This window comes from Mauremys reevesii, linkage group 4 (genome assembly GCF_016161935.1).
Source record: "Mauremys reevesii isolate NIE-2019 linkage group 4, ASM1616193v1, whole genome shotgun sequence".
Lineage (NCBI taxonomy): Eukaryota > Metazoa > Chordata > Testudines > Geoemydidae > Mauremys > Mauremys reevesii.
The window spans coordinates 74,350,818-74,372,058 of NC_052626.1; the positions used below are offsets into that span (position 1 = coordinate 74,350,818).

The following is a 21,241-nucleotide window of genomic DNA, read 5'->3' on the forward strand; positions in this document are numbered from 1 at the left end:
GATGTTGGACACTATTAGATTCTTCTGCAGAACTGAAAGGACCCTCTCAGTGAATTTTGATGGATTACAGTCCTGGCCCTTTTAAAATTCTTCTTATCCTGTAAGAAATGTGTGGTGACTTAATAGAAATCTCCTGCAGGACCGGTGATGTGTTAAGATTCCAGGAATGTCCTCTAGGAACACACAGCAGGGCTAGGTGGGAAACAAATGAAAGAGGAACACACCCCATGCCCTTTCAGTGCTCTTAAAGGAGAAGAGCATGTGCAGTGAAAATTCCATTATTTTCGTCCCTCTTCCTCCCCTCCCTAGTGCCCTGGGGAACACTGTTGCTTAGAGCATTCTGCTAATGACACCTGAGTCATCTAATTACCACTCAGTATATCTGGAGAGAAGTACATTTTAAATGCATTTTTGCATGAGGGAAGCTTGCATCCCACCTGTCTCTCTCTCTCATCATCTGTTAGCAACTCTGGAGACTTACAGTCCATGTATGAGTTCCCAGTCCAAGCCTGATGGATCAAGAGAGGCAGTTATCCCTGCGCTGTTTGGCATGGCAGTCCAATCAATTATTCAAGTGATGCTCCAAATTCTAGAGTTACTTTGAAACTGGCAATGCAGTTTGACTCATCAGATCTACAGTAGTTCCTTGCTGATGGATTGCTGCAGTGGGCTCGGTGCTAAGAGGTACCATTTTTATTAGTGGAAGAAATGGAAGGGAATTGAGTGTCTTATGAGAATAATGCTTAGAAATTGGAGCCACTGAATTGGCAGACTGCATCTTGTATACTTTATATAAACAGTTAAAACACTCGACTGTAGCAAGGGGCATTCAGGCAATCTTTCTGAAAAGCAAGTTACTGTGGCAGAGCATGTATGGTGTATGTGATTGCATGTACAAGCATGTGCATGTATATTGTCAGGCGTGATTGAGCATTAACAATGTGTCATGGTGTGTCAGCATGAGTAAGATGTGGCAAAATGTGTACACTGACTAAACTGTATGAAATGTGTGACTGTATGTGGCAGAGCACGTGCAACCTATGACACAGCATGGTCAGCAAAGCTGATATAAGATGCAACAAAGTGTTTGTTCAGGATAGGACACAGATGCCTTTCCTATCTTTGGAAGGCTTGTCACATCATTGCAGGTGGCAATTATCAGCCATGTAGCACCGTGGGTGCTATGTTTAATTATAACTCGTATTTAAGGACACTAATAAAACTGACAGCTTTTTAACTCATATTGGGAAAACTTAACACCTTTTTGGAAAAGAAAAATCAGAAGTTGAAAAGTTTTTCACGCTAAGTGTAAGAAAGAATCAGAAGGAAACTTCCTGGCTCCCCTCATAAAAAAGCTGAAACCCTGGGAAGATAAAATCCCTGAGCCAGGACACATCTCCCAGCTGCTGCAACAAGGAAAATGGATTTGAAATATCCAGCTTGGAGCTAAGGGAGCAAGACTACAAACAGGCAAGCAAGCAATAACATTGAGATCAAATAGCTTCCCCTCCAGAGGGAAAAAAAGAGGTGACTCCCTGAACCTGGGGCTTTGGCAATCTTTTCCCGTAAGTGCCAGGACAGACTGTTGGGGATTTTTATTCTGTGGGGAAATTCCTTCCCATGGCTTTTTTTAAAATTGAATTTGTCTCTCTCAAAACCCTTTCACAGCCTGAAATTGATGTCAGCTAGAGATGTGTAGATAGGATATTCCCCCTATGTCCCTTCCACTTCTGCAGTGTTCTTGGCCCTATCTTGTTCCCCAGCCCTAACCCAATTCCTCTAGTTGCTTTCACTTTCCTTCCCTCCTCTTTCTCGTCTCTTCCTCCCCGCCCCCCCAGCTGTTTGGAGGGAGACCCAAGGCAATACATGCCTGGGCTATGGCCCCATAGGAGCGCCCCCCCCCCCATGCAGGAAGAATGCCAGGAGGGGGAGTAGTTTGGTGGTTCTGTGCCCCAGCAATTTTGCACCTCCGAAGGCCCCTGGCAACAAGCGTGCAAATTAGGGCAACCTCACTACAGCGCAGTCTCTGCAAAGTTCCCTGTCCTTTTTCTAAGGAGATGGGAGTGTGCACTGGCTTTGCTAATAATAGCAATGATGATGCATTCATTTTCTCTGCTGCTTTCCTCCCGTAGGGGATTTTTTGCAGCAAATTATAAAGCGATGACATGTGCAAATGACCATGTAGCTCTACTGGGGAGCATGACCGCAGGAAAGACTCTGTGGGGAGTGAAAGGAGCAAAGGATCCATGGGAGCATGGGTGGTGCATGGGGGAGAAGGGATGTTAGATGAGAGTGCAAGTTGTGCAGGGAACAGTGTGTTCTGGTGTTGAGTGCCGGCTGAAATCCTAGCTAGGAGGCTGCATGGAAAGCAGCGTATAAGGGGAGAGGAGAGGTGACTTCAGAAGTGAGGAGAAGCACCTTGTGTTTTATTTTTCTAAAGCTTCCTGGAGAGATGACCGTCCCTAGTTTATATAGATCCTCTAGTGATTACCTGACAATAACAGGGCTCCATGCTAGCTGTTTCATTGGGGCTCAAGCAGCACAAAGTAAGTTTGACTTGATGCCCACCAGATTGTGCCTTAAGAGGCGCTTCCTCTTACAAAGCACGCCAAAGAATGAAGACCCATCACCCTCCTTGTTGGGATTTAACTAGCAGCTTCTTCCAGTGTTCTCTTAGGAAAGGTACAATCCACTCCAGTTCTCTCCCTGTGAGTCACCCATTGTACACAGTACTGCCTACACCAGCGCTTCTCAAACTGTGGGTCAGGTCCTCAAAGTGGGTCATAATCCTGTGTAATGGGGTTGCCAGGGCTGGTGTCAGACTTGCTAGCGTCCGGGGTCAAAGCCCGAGGCCCACTTCCTGGGGCTGAAGCTGAAGTCCAAGCCCCACCACCTACCAGAGCCCAAGGCCTTCCACCCTGGGTGGTGGGGCTCAGGCTACAGGCCCTTCCCACCCAGGGTTGAAGCCCCTTGAGCTGCGGCCCGGTGTGGCAGGGCTCCGGCTTCAGCTTTGTTCCCTCCTCCTGGGGTCATATAGTAATTTTTGTTGTCAAAGGGGGTTGTGGTGCAATGAAGTTTTGAGAACCCTGGCCTACATCACTGTAGGGAATGACATTCTGGCAGGGCCTGAAGAAGAGCACAGTGTAGCTGGAAAGTGCCTCCCTCACCAACAGAAGTTGGTCCAATAAAAGACATTACCTCACCCACCTTGACTCTCTGGCATGAGAGATTCTTGACAGTATCATGTGGGCTCCTTCCTCCATTCAAAGGCCTGTTGTCACTGTGGGAGAAGAATGCCATATGCCCCGCCTGTATTACAGGAGAGGAATGCTGTGTCCAGTTCTTACTGTATGTGAATTGCAGACTGATCCTGTACTACCACTGCAGTCGCACTATAGAGTCCCGTAATGATTGAGAGTTAATTATTTTCCCCACCCCTAAAGGCTGGTCCTGTTCAAACTGGATCTGATTTCATTTCTCTGGACCTCTGGGACTAGGGTGACCAGATGTCCTGATTTTATAGGGACAGTCCCAATTTTTGGGTCTTTCTTATATAGGCTCCTATTACCCCCCACCCCCCTCCTGATTTTTCACACTTGCTGTCTGGTCACCCTATCTGGGACATGCACACCTGCAGAGACAGCTTGGAAAGAGTGGCCCCCCTTAGCCAGGGTATGCAGTTCAGAAAGCATGAATCCCAGGAACAGCTACATAATTGTCCACAGTGTGTTGTTCCATGTGCTGCAACTGGGCCACAAGGCACACCTGTGGGGGTGTATAGTAAGTGATACTCTGGCTTGGTCTGCTGAAGGCAGAGCAATCAACAGATCAATAGACAGGAGGGAAACCTCAGCTCAGATCTGTCCCATCCACTGCAACATATTTAACTTGCCACTTAAGGTTTTCCTAAAAAAGGTGCTGCTCTACCCCAGGATAACTAATGCAGATTGGCTATCCCACTGTAACTCTTAGTGGTGACAAGGCCCTGTAATTTCACTGCTATGTAAACTAGGCAGAAGTAGAGTGCTGAGTTCACCTCACTACCTTCGGGTAAAAACAACCCAGGCCTTGTCTCCACTAGGATTTTAAGGTGGAATCATCAGCCTACATTAGCCATCCCACTGTAAAACCAACCCCCCCCCCCCAACAAACCTTTTTTTGCAGTAAAGACACAGCCAAAGAAACCAGGGAGAGGGGTTAGTTCAAATCAGAGTGGGGATTTGGGACTGACTGTTTCTCTGGCATCTCCAGTGGATTGCCATGCCAGAGAGATGGTGGTTAAGGCATTAGCCTGGGGTTTAGGAGACCCAGATCCACTTCCTGTGAGTGTGGGAAAGGCATGTAGTCTCTCTGCCTCAGTTCCCTGACTGTAAAATGATATAATAGGGAAGTGCATCTCCTAGGGGTGCTGTGAGGGTAAATACACTAACGACTGTGAGGCACTCAAGTAATATGGGGGGAACATACAAATACAGGACACATGTTTGCTGTGGCCTAAAATCTTTTTAATGATAAGAACAGCCACAGTGGGTCAGGCCAGTATCCATTTTTCTGACCGGGGCCAATGCCAGGTGCTTCAGAGGGAATGAACAGAGCAGGACCGTTATCAAGTGATCTATCCCCTTTCCTCTTTACAATACATCTTGTTGTTAGAGTATAATAAACCCTAATCCTGCACCTCTCTCCCAAACTTGCCTTTGGTCACCCCGTGCTTCCAAGCCCTGTCGGTCCCCTTTGAAGCCAGCATAGCCATGCTGATTAGCCTTCAGTGTGTGGAGCAACCTGCCCTAAACGTGGCCATTCCCATGGTTGCTGCTCACTAGAGAAGGGACAGCCAGAGCCTGGGAAAGGCAGCGGAGGAGCTGGACAAGTGAATTACTGTCTGTGAGGCCTTACAAGAAGAGGCAGCAAAAGAAAAGCTGTGGGCATTAGTCCCATTTATGTGAGCCAGGTATAATACAGGTGCTGTGCGCCATTTGGGAGAATCTACCTTGCACGTCTTCATTACAGATTGAGGAAATCTCTATATCACCATCCATGTTCCCTCCCCATGAGACGGAATGCCCTATGGTAGCTTTCTTTATATAGAGATGGTAGGCAGTTGACTTAGGTGTGTTGAGGCTGATGCCTGATGAAGGACCTGGGAGTACCTCTAAGACAGTAAATCACAATAAAAAAGAAATGATCACATAGCCTGTAGTTCTGAAATACTAATTCCAACAGGTTTGTGACAGATCTGTCTCTCAATTATCTCATCGATCGGTCTAATCTGCCCATCATTATGGTATCCAGGTACCAGAAGTGTGCCCATTGTGGAATCTTTGAAAGAGAATATTAATGGTTTCCAATCCTGCTGGAAAGGTATAACAAGTGGAGTTCTGCAGGGGTCTGTTTTGGGACAGGCTCTGTTCAATATCTTCATCAGTGACTTAGATATTGGCCTAGAAAGTACGCTTATTAAGTTTGCAGATGATACCAAACTGGGAGGGATTAACAACTGCTTTGGAGGATAGGGTCATAATTCAAAATGATCTGGACAAATTGGAGAAATGGTCTGAGGTAAACAGGATGAAGTTTAACAAAGATGCAAAGTGTTCCATCCTAAGTGGAGCAATCAGTTTCACACATACAGAATGGGAAGAAACTGTCTAGGAAGGAGTATGACAGAAAGGGATCTAGGGGTTATAGTGGACTACAAGCTAAATATGAGTTAACAGTGTGATGCTGTTGCAAAAAAAGCAAACATGAATCTGGGATGCATTAACAAGTGTGTTGTGAGCAAGACACGAGAAGTCATTCTTCCGCTCTACTCTGCGCTGGTTAGGCCTCAACTGGAGTATTGTGTCCAGTTCTGGGCACTGCATTTCAAGAAAGTTGTGGAGAAGTTGGAGAGGGTCCAGAGAAGAGCAACAAGAATGATTAAAGGTCTTGAGAACATGACCTATGAAGGAAGGCTGAAAGAATTGGGTTTGTTTAGTTTGGAAAAGAGAAGACTGAGAGGGGATATGATAGCAGTTTTCAGGTATCTAAAAGGGTGTCATAAGGAGGAGGGAGAAAACTTGTTCACCTTAGCCTCTAAGGCTAGAACAAGAAGCAATGGGCTTAAACTGCAGCAAGGGAGGTTCGGTTGGACATTAGGAAAAAGTTCCTAGCTGTCAGGGTGGCTAAACACTGGAATGAATTGCCGAGAGGTTGTGGAATCTCCATCTCTGGAGATACTTAAGAGCAGGTTAGATAAATGTCTATCCGGGATAGTCTAGACAGTATTTGGTTCTGCCATGAGGGCAGGGACTGGACTCGATGACCTCTCGAGGTCCCTTCCAGCCCTAGAATCTATGAAGTGTATCAAATGGAAATACCACACTGGAGAAGGGCCATCTTGAGCACTGAGAGAACAGAGTTCAGACTCATGGCCCATTTGGCTCCTGACCCCTTCACTGAGACTGTCAATTAGTGCTCCTTGGGACAGAGAAACCTGTCCCCTAGGAATCAGACTGAGATTGTCAAGCTCATTTCACAGAGGCCACTGAGCTGCCATCTGACAACTTGGTGACTGCTGATAAGTCAGTTCTCCGCTGACAACCTAGAAGCTAAAGGATCCATATTCCATTCCCCTGATTCATCCAGTTCCCCAGGTTAAAATGAAAATGAAGCTGATCTACCTACCAATGGCAGCATGATGTTGTTATCCCTCAAAGAAATAAAAGGGTTGTTGTCTGTTCTTCCCTTTTGAGCTATTTGTAGACAGAATGCCATGCTGGCTTTGTACCAGGGAGAAATGGCTTTGCATTTTGGGTATCTTTTATATTCCTTTTCTGTGTCAGGGAAGTTTTTTATCATGCCATTGAGATGCTTCAGATAGGCTGAGTGAAGATTTAGTGCACAAATGGTAAAGGCAAGTAGAAACGCAAAGCATATGGTCCAGGGTCTAGTGGACTGGCCATAGGGCTAGGAGTCAGTACATCTTAGTTCTAATTTCAGCTCTAGCTCTGACTCAGGGCTTGGCTACACTGGAGAGTTGCAGCGCTGGTGGTGGCTTTACAGCGCTGCAACTCACTCACCGTCCACACTTGCAAGGCACATACAGCGCTGTATCTCCCTGGCTACAGTGCTGGCTGTACTCCACCTCTGCCTGGGGAATAACGACTGCAGCGCTGGTGCTGCAGCACTGGAGTGCCAGTGTAAACAGTGATTAATCTTACTACGCTGTAACTGACCTGGAATTTTCCCATAATGCTTTTAACTAAAGAACTCTCTTTGTTTTGTTGTGAACTTGGGGCTCCCCGAGCTGCTTATCTAAAAAAACAAACACAGCTACTGTTTGCTGTGAATGAGGCAGGCAGGGGGATGAATGTCGACAGCTAGTGTTTGCTTGAGGAGAGAAACAGCACATCGCGGGGGTGGGGAAGGGAGTCCGTCGGAGCAGTTGCTTATCTGGTCTGAAGGCTATTTGCATTTAAGGGCTTGACTACACTTACAAATTTGCAGCGCTGCAGCAGGGTGTGAAAACACACCCTCTGCAGCGCTGCAAATTGCGGCGCTACAAAGCGCCAGTGTAGTCAAAGCCCCAGCGCTGGGAGCACAGGGAAGTGGAGTACGGACAGCGCTGGGAGAGTTTTTTCTCCCAGCGCTGGCGCTTTGACTACACTTAGCGCTTCAAAGCGCTGCCGCGGCAGCGCTTTGAAATGCAAGTGTAGCCAAAGCCTAAGAGTGAATGAGGGGTGGGGGAAGTGGTCAGAATTTGCAAGGCAGGAAGCTGACACAGTGTCCACTCCAAAAATCCCCCCCTCTCTCCCTCGTCTCTCCCCCCCTCCCCCTCTTTTGAAAAGCATGTTGCAGCCACTTGAATGCTGGGATAGCTGCCCATAATGCACCACTCCCAACACAGCTGCAAATGCTGCAAATGTGGCCACACTGCAGCGCTTTCCCTACACAGCTGTACGAAGACAGCTTTAACTCCCAGCGCTGCACACCTGCAAGTGTAGCCAAGCCCTCATTGTGTGACCTTAAAGCAAGTAACTTTACTTCTCTATGCTTCAGTTTCCCCATCTGTAAAATGGGATAAGTACTTACCTCCAAAGGGTGCACTGAGGATTAATTAGCTAATATTTGTCAAGTGCTTTATAAAAGCACATAGTGAGCGTGCAGATGTTCCCAGGCAGCCTTTTCTAATGGGATGCTCACTGTGTTGGGATTCCCTATGCTGATTTGCCAACACCAGAGCCAGATAAAAATCTTGTTTTGCCCAGCCCGGGTATGCCAGGTAGGAGAAATGTCCATATTGGGGAGAAGATGGATTAATAATGCTCCTCTAGAGACTCTGGCTCAAATGCATTTCATGTCATTGTAGCCCTTAGTGGAAATGTTATGAGATACCTGGGTAACGCTGGGGAGGTGTTACTGTGCGGGTCTTGTGGGATAATGGGGCATAGGAAGCTCTGCAGCCTTTCTAATAGGGTTATGAATGAGCTCTGGGAGATGTGGTGGGCTCATGGAGAGGGGGATTTTGGAACTGACTTGGACATGCTGCTGAGACAAAGGGACATCAAGGCAATGTAGCAGGATCAAGGAGGTCCCAGATGTCCTGGCGTTACCTCAGTACTTGATGGTTTCATTAGCTCAAGGCTGAATGTGCCTTGGAGACTCAATGTCCCTCTCATTCCTGGAATTGTGCCTTCCCGGTAATGGCTGGGGGGTACAGGGGGAGGGAGAATGACTGTCTCTGACTGTGTTTGGAGTTTAAGGGGGAAGTTTGTCCTGCTGCTGCCTGATGTGTACCTGTTCTGTGGCTAAACAGAGGACTTCAGCTGTCAATTTGGCACTTCTCATCTCTACATCATTCAATATGCACCCTCCAAGCCTGTGTGGTCTGAGTACAGATTTGGCTTCCAAGACCCTCACACATTCAAGCTTCATCCTAATAGCTTTGCCTCTTCCGTTCCAAAGCTCAGCTGAGTGAGTGCTGGAAGGGGCAGTTAGGCCGGGAGGAAGGAATAGAGCAGGCAAGAGGGGTGCAGGGGTAGCATTAGACTAGGGTGACCATCTTTCCCAAAGGGAAAACAGGACACAGTGTGGGGCTGGCCCAAGCTGCTCATCGAAGCATTCCCCCATCCCTGCATGGGGCTGGTGTCGCTGCTCACTGGAGCCCTGCCTTCCCCACATGACGGGGCTGGCATTGCCATTCGCCCCCTGCTCATTCCTCCACACCCCACTTGTGTGGGGGAGGGGGCGAAGTGCTCTTGCCGTCTGATCTGAGAAGGTGCTAAGCAATCTTCAATTGGAGCAGCCGTTGCAGTGTGTGTGTGACTGACACACGCACACACATCCTCACATCACCTCTGGGAGGTGGAATTTTTTTTCCATTTTTTTCCAGATAAGGATCATGAGGCACAGGGCCAAAGCTGTGTTTGTGGGTTGGCGTCTAGGCAGACAACTGGCCTGAAGTAACCTTTACATTCCACCTGTGCTCTCTAGTGTTGTCTTGGCATTTGGCCAGTCCCTGGCATACCTTAGAGCAGCCTCAGGGTAATACTAATGGTGATGTGAGCAAACCTCCACTAAGAATTGGACTGAGACCCAGCAACTCATTTCACGGAGGCCATTGACCAGCCATCAGATGGGAGTGAATTTTGATCATAATTGGCCTTTGGTCAGAGTGGAACTGGTGCTCTAGAGAGAGAGACATGTTCAGTCCCCTGAGCCATTGTAGTCCTACCCCTGCCAGAGGCGGCACTAGGCATTTTGCCGCCCCAAGCACGGCAGGCAGGCTGCTTTCGGCGGCTTGCCTGCGGAGGGTCCGCTGGTCCCGCGGCTTCGGACCCTCTGCAGGCACGCCTGCGGGAGGTCCTCCGAAGCTGCGGGACCAGCGGACCCTCTGCAGGCAAGCCACCGAAGGCAGCCTGCCTGCCGCCCTCGTGGCGCTGGCAGAGCGCCCCCCGCGGCTTGCCGCCCCAAGCACGTGCTGGGGCCTGGAGCTGCCCCTGCCCCCTGCCCCTTCTCTGACTTGTCTGTTACCCCCAGGAGGCAACAAATATCCTCCCTTACTTTACTTTAAAAAAAAAAAAGTGTGTGTGTGGGGGGGGGGGGGAGGGGATTACAAACCAGAACCCTCTGGCCTGAAAGAGGGATAGAGCAGGAGGCAGGATCAGCATTATTTCTCTGTGCTCTAGCCCCAGTGTGGTATGGTGAGATGCTGTGTGGAGTGAATCTCCCAAGCCGTGTATCCCTTTTCCCCCACTACAACCAATGAGCCCCAGTTTGGAAGCCAGGGGATGCTGCTACTTAGGATCAATTCCTCTCCTTGTGGCAGATTGTCTCTTAGCAAGATTCCCCACTTCTTTGTCCCCCCCACCTCAGCAAATATTGAAGGAGATGAATGTTCCATGCCTGCAGCTAAATGTGCAGCTCTGCTTCTGCAGAGGAGAGCAATACTCAGTCTGAGAGGCTGGGCCATAGAGCTCTGCACAACCCTTTTCTCTGCTATTCCTAGCCATATGCTAAGGGCAACAGGGCTCAGAGCGGAAACCACAACTTTGGATTCCCTTTGCTTTGGGGAGCTGGAATTAGGCACTTAACATTAATGTTAACAGCCATTAATTAGTCAGTGCCAGAGATTCTGGCATCTAGCCCATCCTCAATAAGCCATTGCCTCATTCTTCCTTCCAGGAGGCAGTTTGGCCTTGTCAGACAAGTACTATGAGGGAAGGTTTCAGGGAGAAGTCAAGTGAAGATTCAGCCTTTAGCCCCAGTAACACGGAACACTTCAGACTGAGCCAGTCCTTGTGTGGTTGTTCTTCACTAGCCAGCCACAACCCTGAGTCTTGACTTTCTCATTCAGTCTCTTGCTTTCTCTCCCTGCCTCATTTCATCCATCACTGAATGAACAGCCCTGAGATTCCCCTTGGGCTGTCAGATGCTTCTCTTGCCCAGACACTTTTAGCCTGAACCAAGTGCCTTTGATCAGAAAAGAGGACTAGCATGATAGCAGGCCTTCCAATGGAATCTCAGGTGCTTCCTGATTCCAGCCAACTTGGAAATCCATGGGAGCAAACTATTACTTGTGCTTCAATGCCAGCCAGGAAGTAGAGAGGTAGCAGAAACTGTGTGTGGGAGGGAACAATAAAAATGTTTGCCAAGGTTTTTGGAGCCTTGGTTTTGATTTTTGGGGGGACTAGTTTGGGGTCAGACTTGAAGGTTTGGGATCAGCTCAAGTTTTGGGCACAGATTTAGTTCAGATTTTGTTTGGAAATTTTGCATCTGATATGGGGGCAAAATTTGAGTTAATTACTCCAAACTGCTTCCCTAGTCTCTAGCTTTAACCTGCCTGGCTTGTGCTCCAGTGTGGAAAAGGGGCTGCATCCTTATTCCCATATTCATCTCCTCACTGGCTAAATCTCTCTAGGTTCTGGCAGCTGCAGTTGGCTGTACTGCAGCTATTTCCAAGGATGATGGAAGGGAGCTGGACTCAAGTCAACAACTCAAACCTTGGATTGTACTTTTCCAGACACTTATTTTGCAAGAAAATAAACAGCAGAACTGTTTAGATGGAAAGAATTCTAAGAGTCTGGTCAGAGTCATTTCACTAATTCCTTTGAGTACAGGAGTCAGCCATGACATTTGTCCCAGGATCCTGTGGGTTTGTGTCATGGAAATAGATGGCAATCTTAGAGAATTGTGAGACCAGAGCAACAGTATCAGCTCTTGTTCTGACACCAGCATAGGCCCTGCTAGAGAACACTATTCAGCTGATGGCTTTTCTTCACTACACGCTTAGCTCAGGCTCAGCCATGGGTTTCCCCTTAACATGCTCTGCATTCCCACGTCTCTATGCCAGCAGTGCTATATGGCAAGGTAACTGCGGAGCTCTAGGGCAGACCTCCAGGTAGCCGTTAGTGTGTACTGCTCCCCTGAGGTGACACTGACAATTGCAACAATCAAGACATATGATGGTCCTCCAATCCCTTCCATAAATCCACTTCCAGTCCAGGAGCTATCAATCTACCTTTGCTCAGCTTCCTGCTTGCAGGTCAGTTTCTCTAGGTTCAAACACTGGAGATGAGTAAAACAGCTCAGTGGCCACTAACAAACTCATGCATTCTTGTACAGCCACCTGGCCGTATGCAGGTACCTGAATCTTGGTGCAGCTTTGGGCTGAACCGAGCAAACCTCTTTAAATCTGTAAAGCATGGAGCAGCCCAGTGAGCTGTGGTGCTGTATACTGCTTGTCATGGCCAGATATGGCACCAGTGTGGTTGTAGGGCTTGACAACCTGCGATAGCATGACCATGTTACAGTGCTAACTTACCCTGTGAATGCTTACTCTGCGCATAGCATGCAGTGAAAACAAATGAAGTGCTTTCTCCACACCGGACACCAGAATAGCTTCCCTCAGCTAACACATTTCATCCCGAGCCCTGTCCCCTTTTGACGCTAGGGTTATGTCTCCACAACAGGTCCCAATAGGGGTAGACAGACACTAGCTTTGCTGAAGCTAACACACTTAAAAGAGCAGTGTGGTTGTGACAGCTTGGGCTAGCTGCCAGAGTCCAAACCCACCTGACCCCCTGAGTATGTAGCTGGGTGGCTAGTTTGAGCTGACACCTGTGCCTGCATAGCCACTGCTGTTTTTAGCATGCTAGCTGTGCTCAGGCTAGCATGTCTGTCTACCCACTCTGGGAACCATACCTCCCAGCTGCAGTGTAGACATACCCTAGCACAGATTCCACTTGCATGGAACCGCTATGGGAAAATCTGGCCTGAGCGAGGGACTTGCCAGATTAGAGTCCCAAGCCTGCTCAGAAAAAAAATTGTTTTTAGACCAAGCCAAGAGGGACTGAAGGAAAGTAAGATAGGGTCTGTCTGATCTGAGAGCTGCCAAGCAATCTTCAGCTGGAGCAGCTCTTGCCGTGTGTGTGACTTTCTCCCAGTCTTGGGTGGGTGTGCGTGTGTGTTGGTCTTTTTGGGGGGGGGGGTACGTCTCTAGTGCTTTATGGGAGTGCTGCTGTGGGACTCAGTTCAGCCAAAGAAAGAGAAGATTGCTGGACAGTGGCCCTTACACATGAGTTGCTCCCAAGGATGGGCTGCATTAGGACCCACTGCAGAAGCAGGAAGGGAAGGTGAATGGCTGTCAAGGAGCTACTTGCCATTTGCCCTATGCCACAAGTAAATAAATGGGGCCGCACAGCTTTCATCACACCCAACTGCTCCCCTAGAGTAATTTAATGTCCTCGAGGTTGGGAAATGTTGTGATAAGATGCTAAACTCCTGATTGCAGACTGCCTCGGACATCACTTTATATCAGGATGGACTAAGTGAGGCTCACAGGCCAAATGGGCCCCTGTAGTTTTTCTATGAAATTCAGGGCTGTCCTCATTTTTAATATAGAGGAAAAAGCTAGAAGATACCATCCATCCCAGCATGCAGTGCTACACAGATCCAGATGGAGCACTGCATCCTGGGACCTCTAGCCCCCATAGTCTTTACCTCGCATGTCTGTTAAAGATGAGGGTAGCTGAAAACTTGCATCAAAGAAAGCAGATAAGTGAAGTCCTAGGGTCTCTCACATAGCCAGAGCTGTCTGTCACATCTCCCCATGGACACTTGAACAAAGCTCAGGCACCCCTGCCTTCTGCATTACCATCCTCTTTACAGCTTCTCTCACTGGGATCCCCTCAGAAATCACAGAAAGATAGTCCTTCATTTATGCCATCAGCCCTCCTGGTGAGATCTCAGAGGAGACTGATATACCCAGGACATTGTTAATGTGGTCTGTTCATGATCAGTCCAGAGGGGTCAGATGAGTGAAGCAGCAGGCAGCCTCTCTTTAAGAGCACTTAGTACCAGCTTGCCCAAGGGAAAGTTTTGAATTGGCTGGACTCCCCCTCCTTCTGTCATCTGGAGAGAAGACAGGCTCCCAGCTGATAACAAAGCTCTTCCACCCACTATAATTAGGAAGATAAAAGCACATGGAGCAGAGGTTTAATTGGAGAAGCCATGAAAAGCATGTTTATGCTGCAGGTTTCTTCTATGGTTTTGAGCCACTTTTTTGACTTCTGAGGAAACTCAAAATGTAGAATTTATTCTTTGTGGAAAGAATTTCCTCGGGTCTTTGATGCAGTTAGAAAGGAAGGGAACTCGGGGCGGGGGGAGGGATGCGGCTGCTAATGCTCTCTTGTCTAGAACTCCTTAATGGACAGCTCCCTGGAGGTTACCAGTGTGAAATGGTGATGGGGCTCTGTTCCTGTGGGGACATTTTTTTTTTAAAAATGTGGATACTACTCTTACAATGGGCCATGTGGTGCTCCTTGCACACAGACACGGCAGAGAGGCCAACAAGTGAATGGATCATGGTGATGGAACTTCCTTGGGTTTTAGAAGGAGTTGCTCTTGGTCAGGGAATTAGAGGGGAAGCCAGTTTGCAGTGTTGATGCCTGTACTTGACTTGTTCTGGGGCATCAGTCCCCAAGACTGTCAGGCTGGTGCTGACACCAGCCCTAAAGTAACTACGTTAAAGCCACAGAACCTCCCTTTCTTTGAGCTCTGGTGCTTTCTTTCAAATGGGTATGGAGGTAACACATAGGTAGAAATGCTCCTCGTTGGCTTCAAAATGAACTAAGACTCCTCTGTCCAGCTGTGGACAAATCTAGCCTGACCTATCATGAGAACAGCAATGCCACACTCTCCTCCACGGAGGACACCCAACTAATTTTCGGCCCAATCCTGCTAAGTGTCTCTAGCCCCTTTAATGGGAGGATGCTTAGTCCCTCATAAAGGGTCCAATCCCATGAGAGATGCTCCTTGTCAGCACTTTTGACCTCTCTGTCCTTTCAGTTTCTTCCAAAGCCAGCAACTGCTCGTGAGTCACCATGGCGACCAAGCAACCCCCACCTCTAATGAAGAAGCATAGCCAGACGGACCTGGTGAGCCGACTCAAGACAAGGAAGATCTTGGGAGTTGGAGGGGAAGATGATGATGGGGAAGTTCATAGGTCTAAGGTAAGAACCACCTCCATGCACTGTGTTACCGTAACATTATTCTGGGTGTATGGGGTGAGGAACTTGGATGGTCCTAAACAGGGAGACAGCAGGGAAAAGGAGGATTGAAAGGGCCTCTTACAATGGGTCAGACGTTGGGTGTCCCTGAGGAGAGTGAGAACTGGAGAACTTGCACTGCCCTCTCCCATTGTGCCCTTCATTGACATCTCAGCACAAAGAAGGGAAAACTGGTTCCAGGCAGTGCAGGGGGCTCAAACATGCAGTTTTTACTTGAGCCAAACTGTTATTGACGGGAAAGGGAAAGAGGAAAGGGCAGTAGGGGAACAACTTGGCAACCATCTCTGAACCCCATGTTCTTTGGGGTAGGATAGATGTTTGCAATGGTCTGTAATAAAGACTTGCAGGGAGACCTGTGGAGATCAGAAGTTGGGAGATGCTCTGCATCAGGAATTTCTTGTGGCATGCAGCTAAATGAAAAGGTTACTAAAGAGACCTTTCATTGCAGAGGGGTGGTCAAAAAAACAAGAAATAGCAAAGACCAGATAAATAATGGGATGAGGCTCAGCTGACAGCTCTCTTCCCCTGCCTGAGATTAAAAACAAGTAGTAGGAAGGAACCCAAAGCAAAATCCCCCACATCCAAACACACCCTAAACTTTGGGGAAATTCCAATGTGAACCATGCAGCTTGGGCCTGTCTCCAGGATGGGCCAAACCAAAATTCTGGATTGGGATTTGGACTCTGAGGCTCAGACCTCTTTAGCCAATGCAAGTCGAGCTGAGAGGAAGATTGGTTTGGATAGTGGGGCTTGGCCCGTGTCCCGTGGAAAGGGACTAAGCAAAAGGGATGCCTATTTCTAAAAACTTTTGTGAATGTAAAATAACAGCATATCAGTGAAGCAACCTGAAATGTGATTGTGGGGTGGAGAGGGGAGGGGAGTAAAATACATGAAGAGGGCAGAAAAGAGGAAGACAACAGAAGTATGTATAGGGGAGGGGAAATGGGAAAATGTGCTCTGGGCAAGAGAGAGGGGGAAATAGAGATGTTGAAAGGCAGAGGACAGATTTTAAAAACTAGGCTGGGATCCCTGAAATCCTAGCATCTGCTTAGCTGCAAGATTTAGAATAGCCCATCACCCAAATCACCACAGCATATTATCTTTGCAACATATTAATCCCGGGAACCCACATCCAGTGATGCAGTGAGAGTGTGGGTGGGTGGGTGGCTCGGGGACCATTTGAATCTTTTCACTGTCCTTTGGTGCAGTAAGCCCTTCAGGAAGTGCTTTGCAACTGAGATGCAGCTACATCTGGTGTGGCATAGAGCAGAATCGCAGCCGTGGGTGGAATTGCCAGGCCTCTGGGGGCGGCAGGGCCTGGAGTTTCAATCTGCTATTCTCACCTTATTAGAGATGATGCTTTATAAATTTGGGAATATACATAACTTTTGTGGGCGGTTTATATTCTCTTTGAGAACACAGTCAGACACAAACATCCATCCATTTCTCCCTCTCCCCCCCACCCCCACTCATGCTGATACACACAGAGCTTCATCTTTCTTTTTGTCTGTCACCATCTCTCTCTCTCATGCGAACACACACGCACATTGTATTGCTCATACAGAGATACAGAAACAAGAGTTCTTCATAGTCAGCAGTGCCTGTGTAAGAGCAATAACATAGAAGCTTTTGACAGGGAATTGCAAATGCTAGAGACTGCAAGACACTGAAGAGCAGGGATTGACAGTTGCTTGAAGGAATTAGTCATGGGGCTTGATCCTCAGTTGAGCTCATGCTGAGTGTGGGAGACACAGGTGGCTTTAAGATACCTCCCCGATAGCAGGGCCATATGGGTCTGAATCAGCCCAACATAAGTCAGAGCAGCCACAGGAATGGTCCCCCTAGGGCTCATAACACTGGTCCAGGATTGACAGAGCAGTACTCCATTGCCCACCCCTTCTCACCTCTGTCACTTTCTAGGCCTGCCCTGGAATGCCCCATACATGGAGGGGAAGTCAAGGGGCACTAGGAGCTTCCCCTCCATTAGAAGAACCCCCAACTTGCCCCTTTAGGAGTGTCACTGGAGCTGCACAAAGGGGACTTAGTTGTGGTCGAGTATCTGCCCATAGTCTTAGGAGTTAGAGATGAAAAAGACCTACAGTATCAGGTCACTTTCAGTAGATCATTGTCCACTTCTAATTCTACCTGGATCCTTTATCTAAATCACTTTCAAAATGTTGGGGCTAGGGAAGGCCTGTCCAGTTGGTCATATTCGTCGAGACTTGCTCAGTTGAGGCTCATTAATGTGAGAGGCAGGTGTAAATCAAACCCCAGATACACAAACACCCAAACCTTTGGCGGTGTTCACAGTTCAGCCCAGCTCTGAACTTCACAAATTACCCTCTGTTTTGGAAGAGCTGAATTGGATTGACTCACGCAGCCCATCAAAGCCAGTTCCTGATTCTAATTTTGCTAGTTGATTTCAAAGTATGTATTTTGGAATCATTGTGAGACATAGCAAGGAAGGAAATGGGCATTTGTCAATGCTTGAGGCAGAATGGCAACACTTCCTTGGGTGGGAACCTGTACAGGAAAAGATCCCTTGGAATTGGGTATTTACAAAAAACAGTCTGATGCCTTGGTATGTCCAGCACAGAGATGTGTAATTAAGTTTGTCTGGGGCTGAAAACAAATCTATGCATGTAAAAGGAAAAAGTCCTGACCAGGGGGTGAGATGTGCCTAAAATGCTAATTGAGACTTGATATCTGACAGCCAGCTGCACTATAATGGGAAGGGATCACTGATCTCTCACTCTGAGCCCCTTCCACCTCTACTTTAATTTCTAGAACCCCTTTGCCGGAGAATGCGGCGGCTGTTGTTTTCCTCAGACTTCTACAAATCATGGAGATGCGTTATCATGGCAAGAATAAAGCAGCAATTTAAGCACCGTGCACTATGCTCTTCTGATGTGCTAAGGCTGGCTGTAAACTGCTTTCACATTAATGGATATGAACACTGTCTTTAAACTATTAAACCACTGCTGGAATTTTATTGTGAGGGCACCCATTAGGTGACTTTGAGCTTGTGCTTTATGCACACAGCACAGCCAGTCAATCCACTCGGCATAATCTGATGCAGATACCTCAGAAATTGGTGCAATTATTTAGAAGACGCTCCTGGTGCCCATGGAGGATTGGGTTGCAAATGGAAGAATGGAGTCTTGTGGTTTTGTTTTTTATATATATATATATATATATAAAAAAAAACCCCCAGATCCAGATAACTGCCTTGTGCTCTTCTGGAAGGCCACCTCGGCCTAGTCTTCCCTAGGAACGTTGTTATCCTGCTGAGAGTTGTCCCTGAACACCACCTGGGACTAGTCTGGCCCTTGAGGGTGGGGAAGGAGTACTTGCCTAAACTTGTCTCAGCTGTAAGTAGCTCTCTCTGGCCCTGAGGGCCTCCCCCATGCCTTTCCCTACATGCAGGAAATGACACAGAATGGAACACAAAGCTGTTTTTTCCTCCCCAGCTGACAATGCTGGCTGGAGACAGGAAGGAAGCTACTCAGGGCTGCCTGTGTCACCTTTGTTCTTATTTGCTTGGTAAAGGTCTCTCTTTCCTCTGCATAGTGCCCCTTTGCTGTTGCCTTGTGTTGCCTACAGGGAGGCCTTTCTGCTGTGGTTCTCCTTTAATCTTCTAAATGATCCCTTGCTGGGCTCCCGATCAGCTCTGGAACAAGATGGAAACCTTTTGGGTTTGCTTTCTCCTCCCCCCACATCTGTTGACCTAAAACTACTGAACTTTGGCTCCCTCCTCTGCTTCAGGCCCTGGAGCCATGCCAGTTGGACTGATGATACCAATCTGACAGATCCCCCTTTGGGAAATGTGACCTTTTGGCTCTATGGAGACATGCATTTATTCTAACTGTTTTTAAATGGCTGCCTGCCAACAGGATCCCCACTAGAGCGGAGACAGTTTGATATCCCCAGGAGAGTGGAAGGGACTAAATGCCTCACATCTGAGATACACTAGGCAACCTGTAACCAGCCTCTCTTCTGCTCCCATTTCCTGCTTCCAGTCTCCTGCTGGTGCTCATTTACTTCTACTGGCTTCTCAGGTGTTTGGGAGTACCCCATAAACCAGCCGTCCCCATTGTCAGGATACCCCATCTGAAATTCATAGGAACTGGCCCATTGGGCTCTTGAATGCATCTGAGGATGTGTGTTTGTGAGTGGTGGAATTTGGTCAGCATGGTATGGAAAAGACTGAGGAGCCTTGAGTGAGATGGAGGCACCTTGGTAACTGTGCAGGCAAACATGGCTGGCATTCTGCACTCAGCTATGCTCCTATCCTGCCTGGGACATAGATAATGTTATTTTATTGGGTTAGGCAGAGTCTGATAGTGTGAAGCTGTGAAATCAGAGGGAATAGAGATAATGTGGGGGGAAGGGGTGGGGTCTTGTCTGCCTGCATTAATCCATAATTCCTAAGGGTGTACATCTCCCCATACCTTATACCTGGTTGTGGGTACCCCTAGACGAGTGGCTCTTAAACTGTGGTCACAGGATGCTTCCTGGTGGTCTACAGAATAGAACACTTCAAGGGGAATGGGATCCATGAGGGGGTCTGTTACTAGTGGAGGAATCCATCTACAGAACGGACATATTAGAGAATCATGGCAGCATGCATATTTCTCCACAGCCAGCAGCCACTATCTCTGTAAACAGACAGCTGCTCCCTCCCACCCATAAGAGGAGATCTCCATGGGCAGGGGGGAAAGAGAGCTTGCACCTCATTCCAATGAGAGGAGGAGGGAGTTTCCTTAGAGGGTGGGGCTCCAAATAATGACCTTTTGGGAACTTACCAAAGGGGGCCAACAGATCTAGATGAGGGAGAAGAGATTCCACCCAGAGATAAGATTTCCCCCCATAGGGTTGGATGTGTGTCCTCTCCTCAGGCTGACAGAGATTGTTTGCAGGAACTTGGGGATAGGCTGTTCAGACACCATGTGTTCTCATTTGAATTTCAGATCAGTCAAGTCCTGGGCAATGAAATAAAATTTGCTGTGCGGGAACCCTTGGGGCTCAGGTAAGTTTCCATGGGGAGTCTGAGCACTCAGGCTGTACAGTTGGGATGAGGCTGATGACATTAAGGGTCTTGGGCCTAAATATTTACATGGGCTGCTGCTTTCTTCCCACTCCCATTTGCAGCCTTGCATCCTCCTTAGCCTTGCTAGCCACAGAAGGGCACACTTGGGACTACTGGTCAATCCAATGGTCAGGGAGGCAGACACTTTTTATAACAGGGCACCTGTGCTGATGGGCTGAGCCCAGGTGGCTGTACAGGCACTCCCAGGATGACCCTGAACATGGACAGGTGCCTCACCCATGCTGTATGTGTGTGGATGTCTCTTGTGCAGTAGAGGGTTTACTGGATGATTTCCCCTTTGCCAATGGGGGGCTTGTGTCCCCTGTGCAGGCTGGGTAGGTAGAATTACACTTCTGCAGTATGCACAGCAGATTTCTCACTTGTGTAGCGAGGCTCTCACTTGTGTGAGGCATGGTGACGTCCCTATCTCTTTGATGGGCCTGTCCCAGTTGTATTCTATGTGGTGATATGGAGGTATCACTCACCTGTGCAGTGCAGATCCTCCAAAGTACCTAGGCATCTAACTTCCATTGAAATCAAGAGGAGGTAGGCACCTAAATTCCTTTGAGGATCTGGGCATAGGTGTCACTCATCTGTGTAATTGGGGTGAGGATGGGGGGGGTCGAGTGAGGATTCACACTCTTGTATGTTGGCTAAGAGGGTCTCCCCTGTGTTATAGAACAGAGCCCCTGGCATTAAACATCTGGGCTCTTATGTTAGGTCTCTGCCTCAGTGGTTATCTCTGAGATCTGGATGTGGATATAGTACCTCTTCAATACAAAGGGGCAAACCCTGCCTTTTGAGCAGTTGCTGAGCCAGTGCTGGGAGAGACTCATGGGGTGAGAAACCTCTGGGGCTGGCTTTGGACCTGGGAATGCTGTCACAAGACAGAGTTGTATACTGCCAGTGTCCCAGGTGTGGACTGGATGAGTTGAGTCTAATTTGTGTCCCAAGGTGTGCTGGGGCCTCTGTTATGAGAAGATTGTGGGTTTTTTAAAGCTGTAGAGACTTTTTTAGGTAGCTGTGAGCAAGTTTCCTTCTTCAAAGACACACAAGCTAAGGGACTACAAGGACTTGGGAGACTATGCAGCCTGTTGGCTAC

The 21,241-nt window shown here is 48.1% G+C and overlaps 1 protein-coding gene across 2 annotated transcripts in view; it reads left to right on the top strand.

Annotated features, from left to right (window-relative positions):
- TP53I11 (tumor protein p53 inducible protein 11) overlaps window positions 1-21,241 on the top strand; it is a 46,810-nt gene that overhangs the window by 16,267 nt on the left and 9,302 nt on the right. For both annotated transcript variants that reach the window (XM_039537458.1, XM_039537457.1), the window contains 2 exons: window positions 14,830-14,993; window positions 20,021-20,079. In XM_039537458.1, coding sequence (XP_039393392.1) covers window positions 14,865-14,993; window positions 20,021-20,079 — 188 coding nt within the window. In that variant the 5' untranslated portion in view covers window positions 14,830-14,864. The remainder of the gene's footprint in view (window positions 1-14,829; window positions 14,994-20,020; window positions 20,080-21,241) is intronic.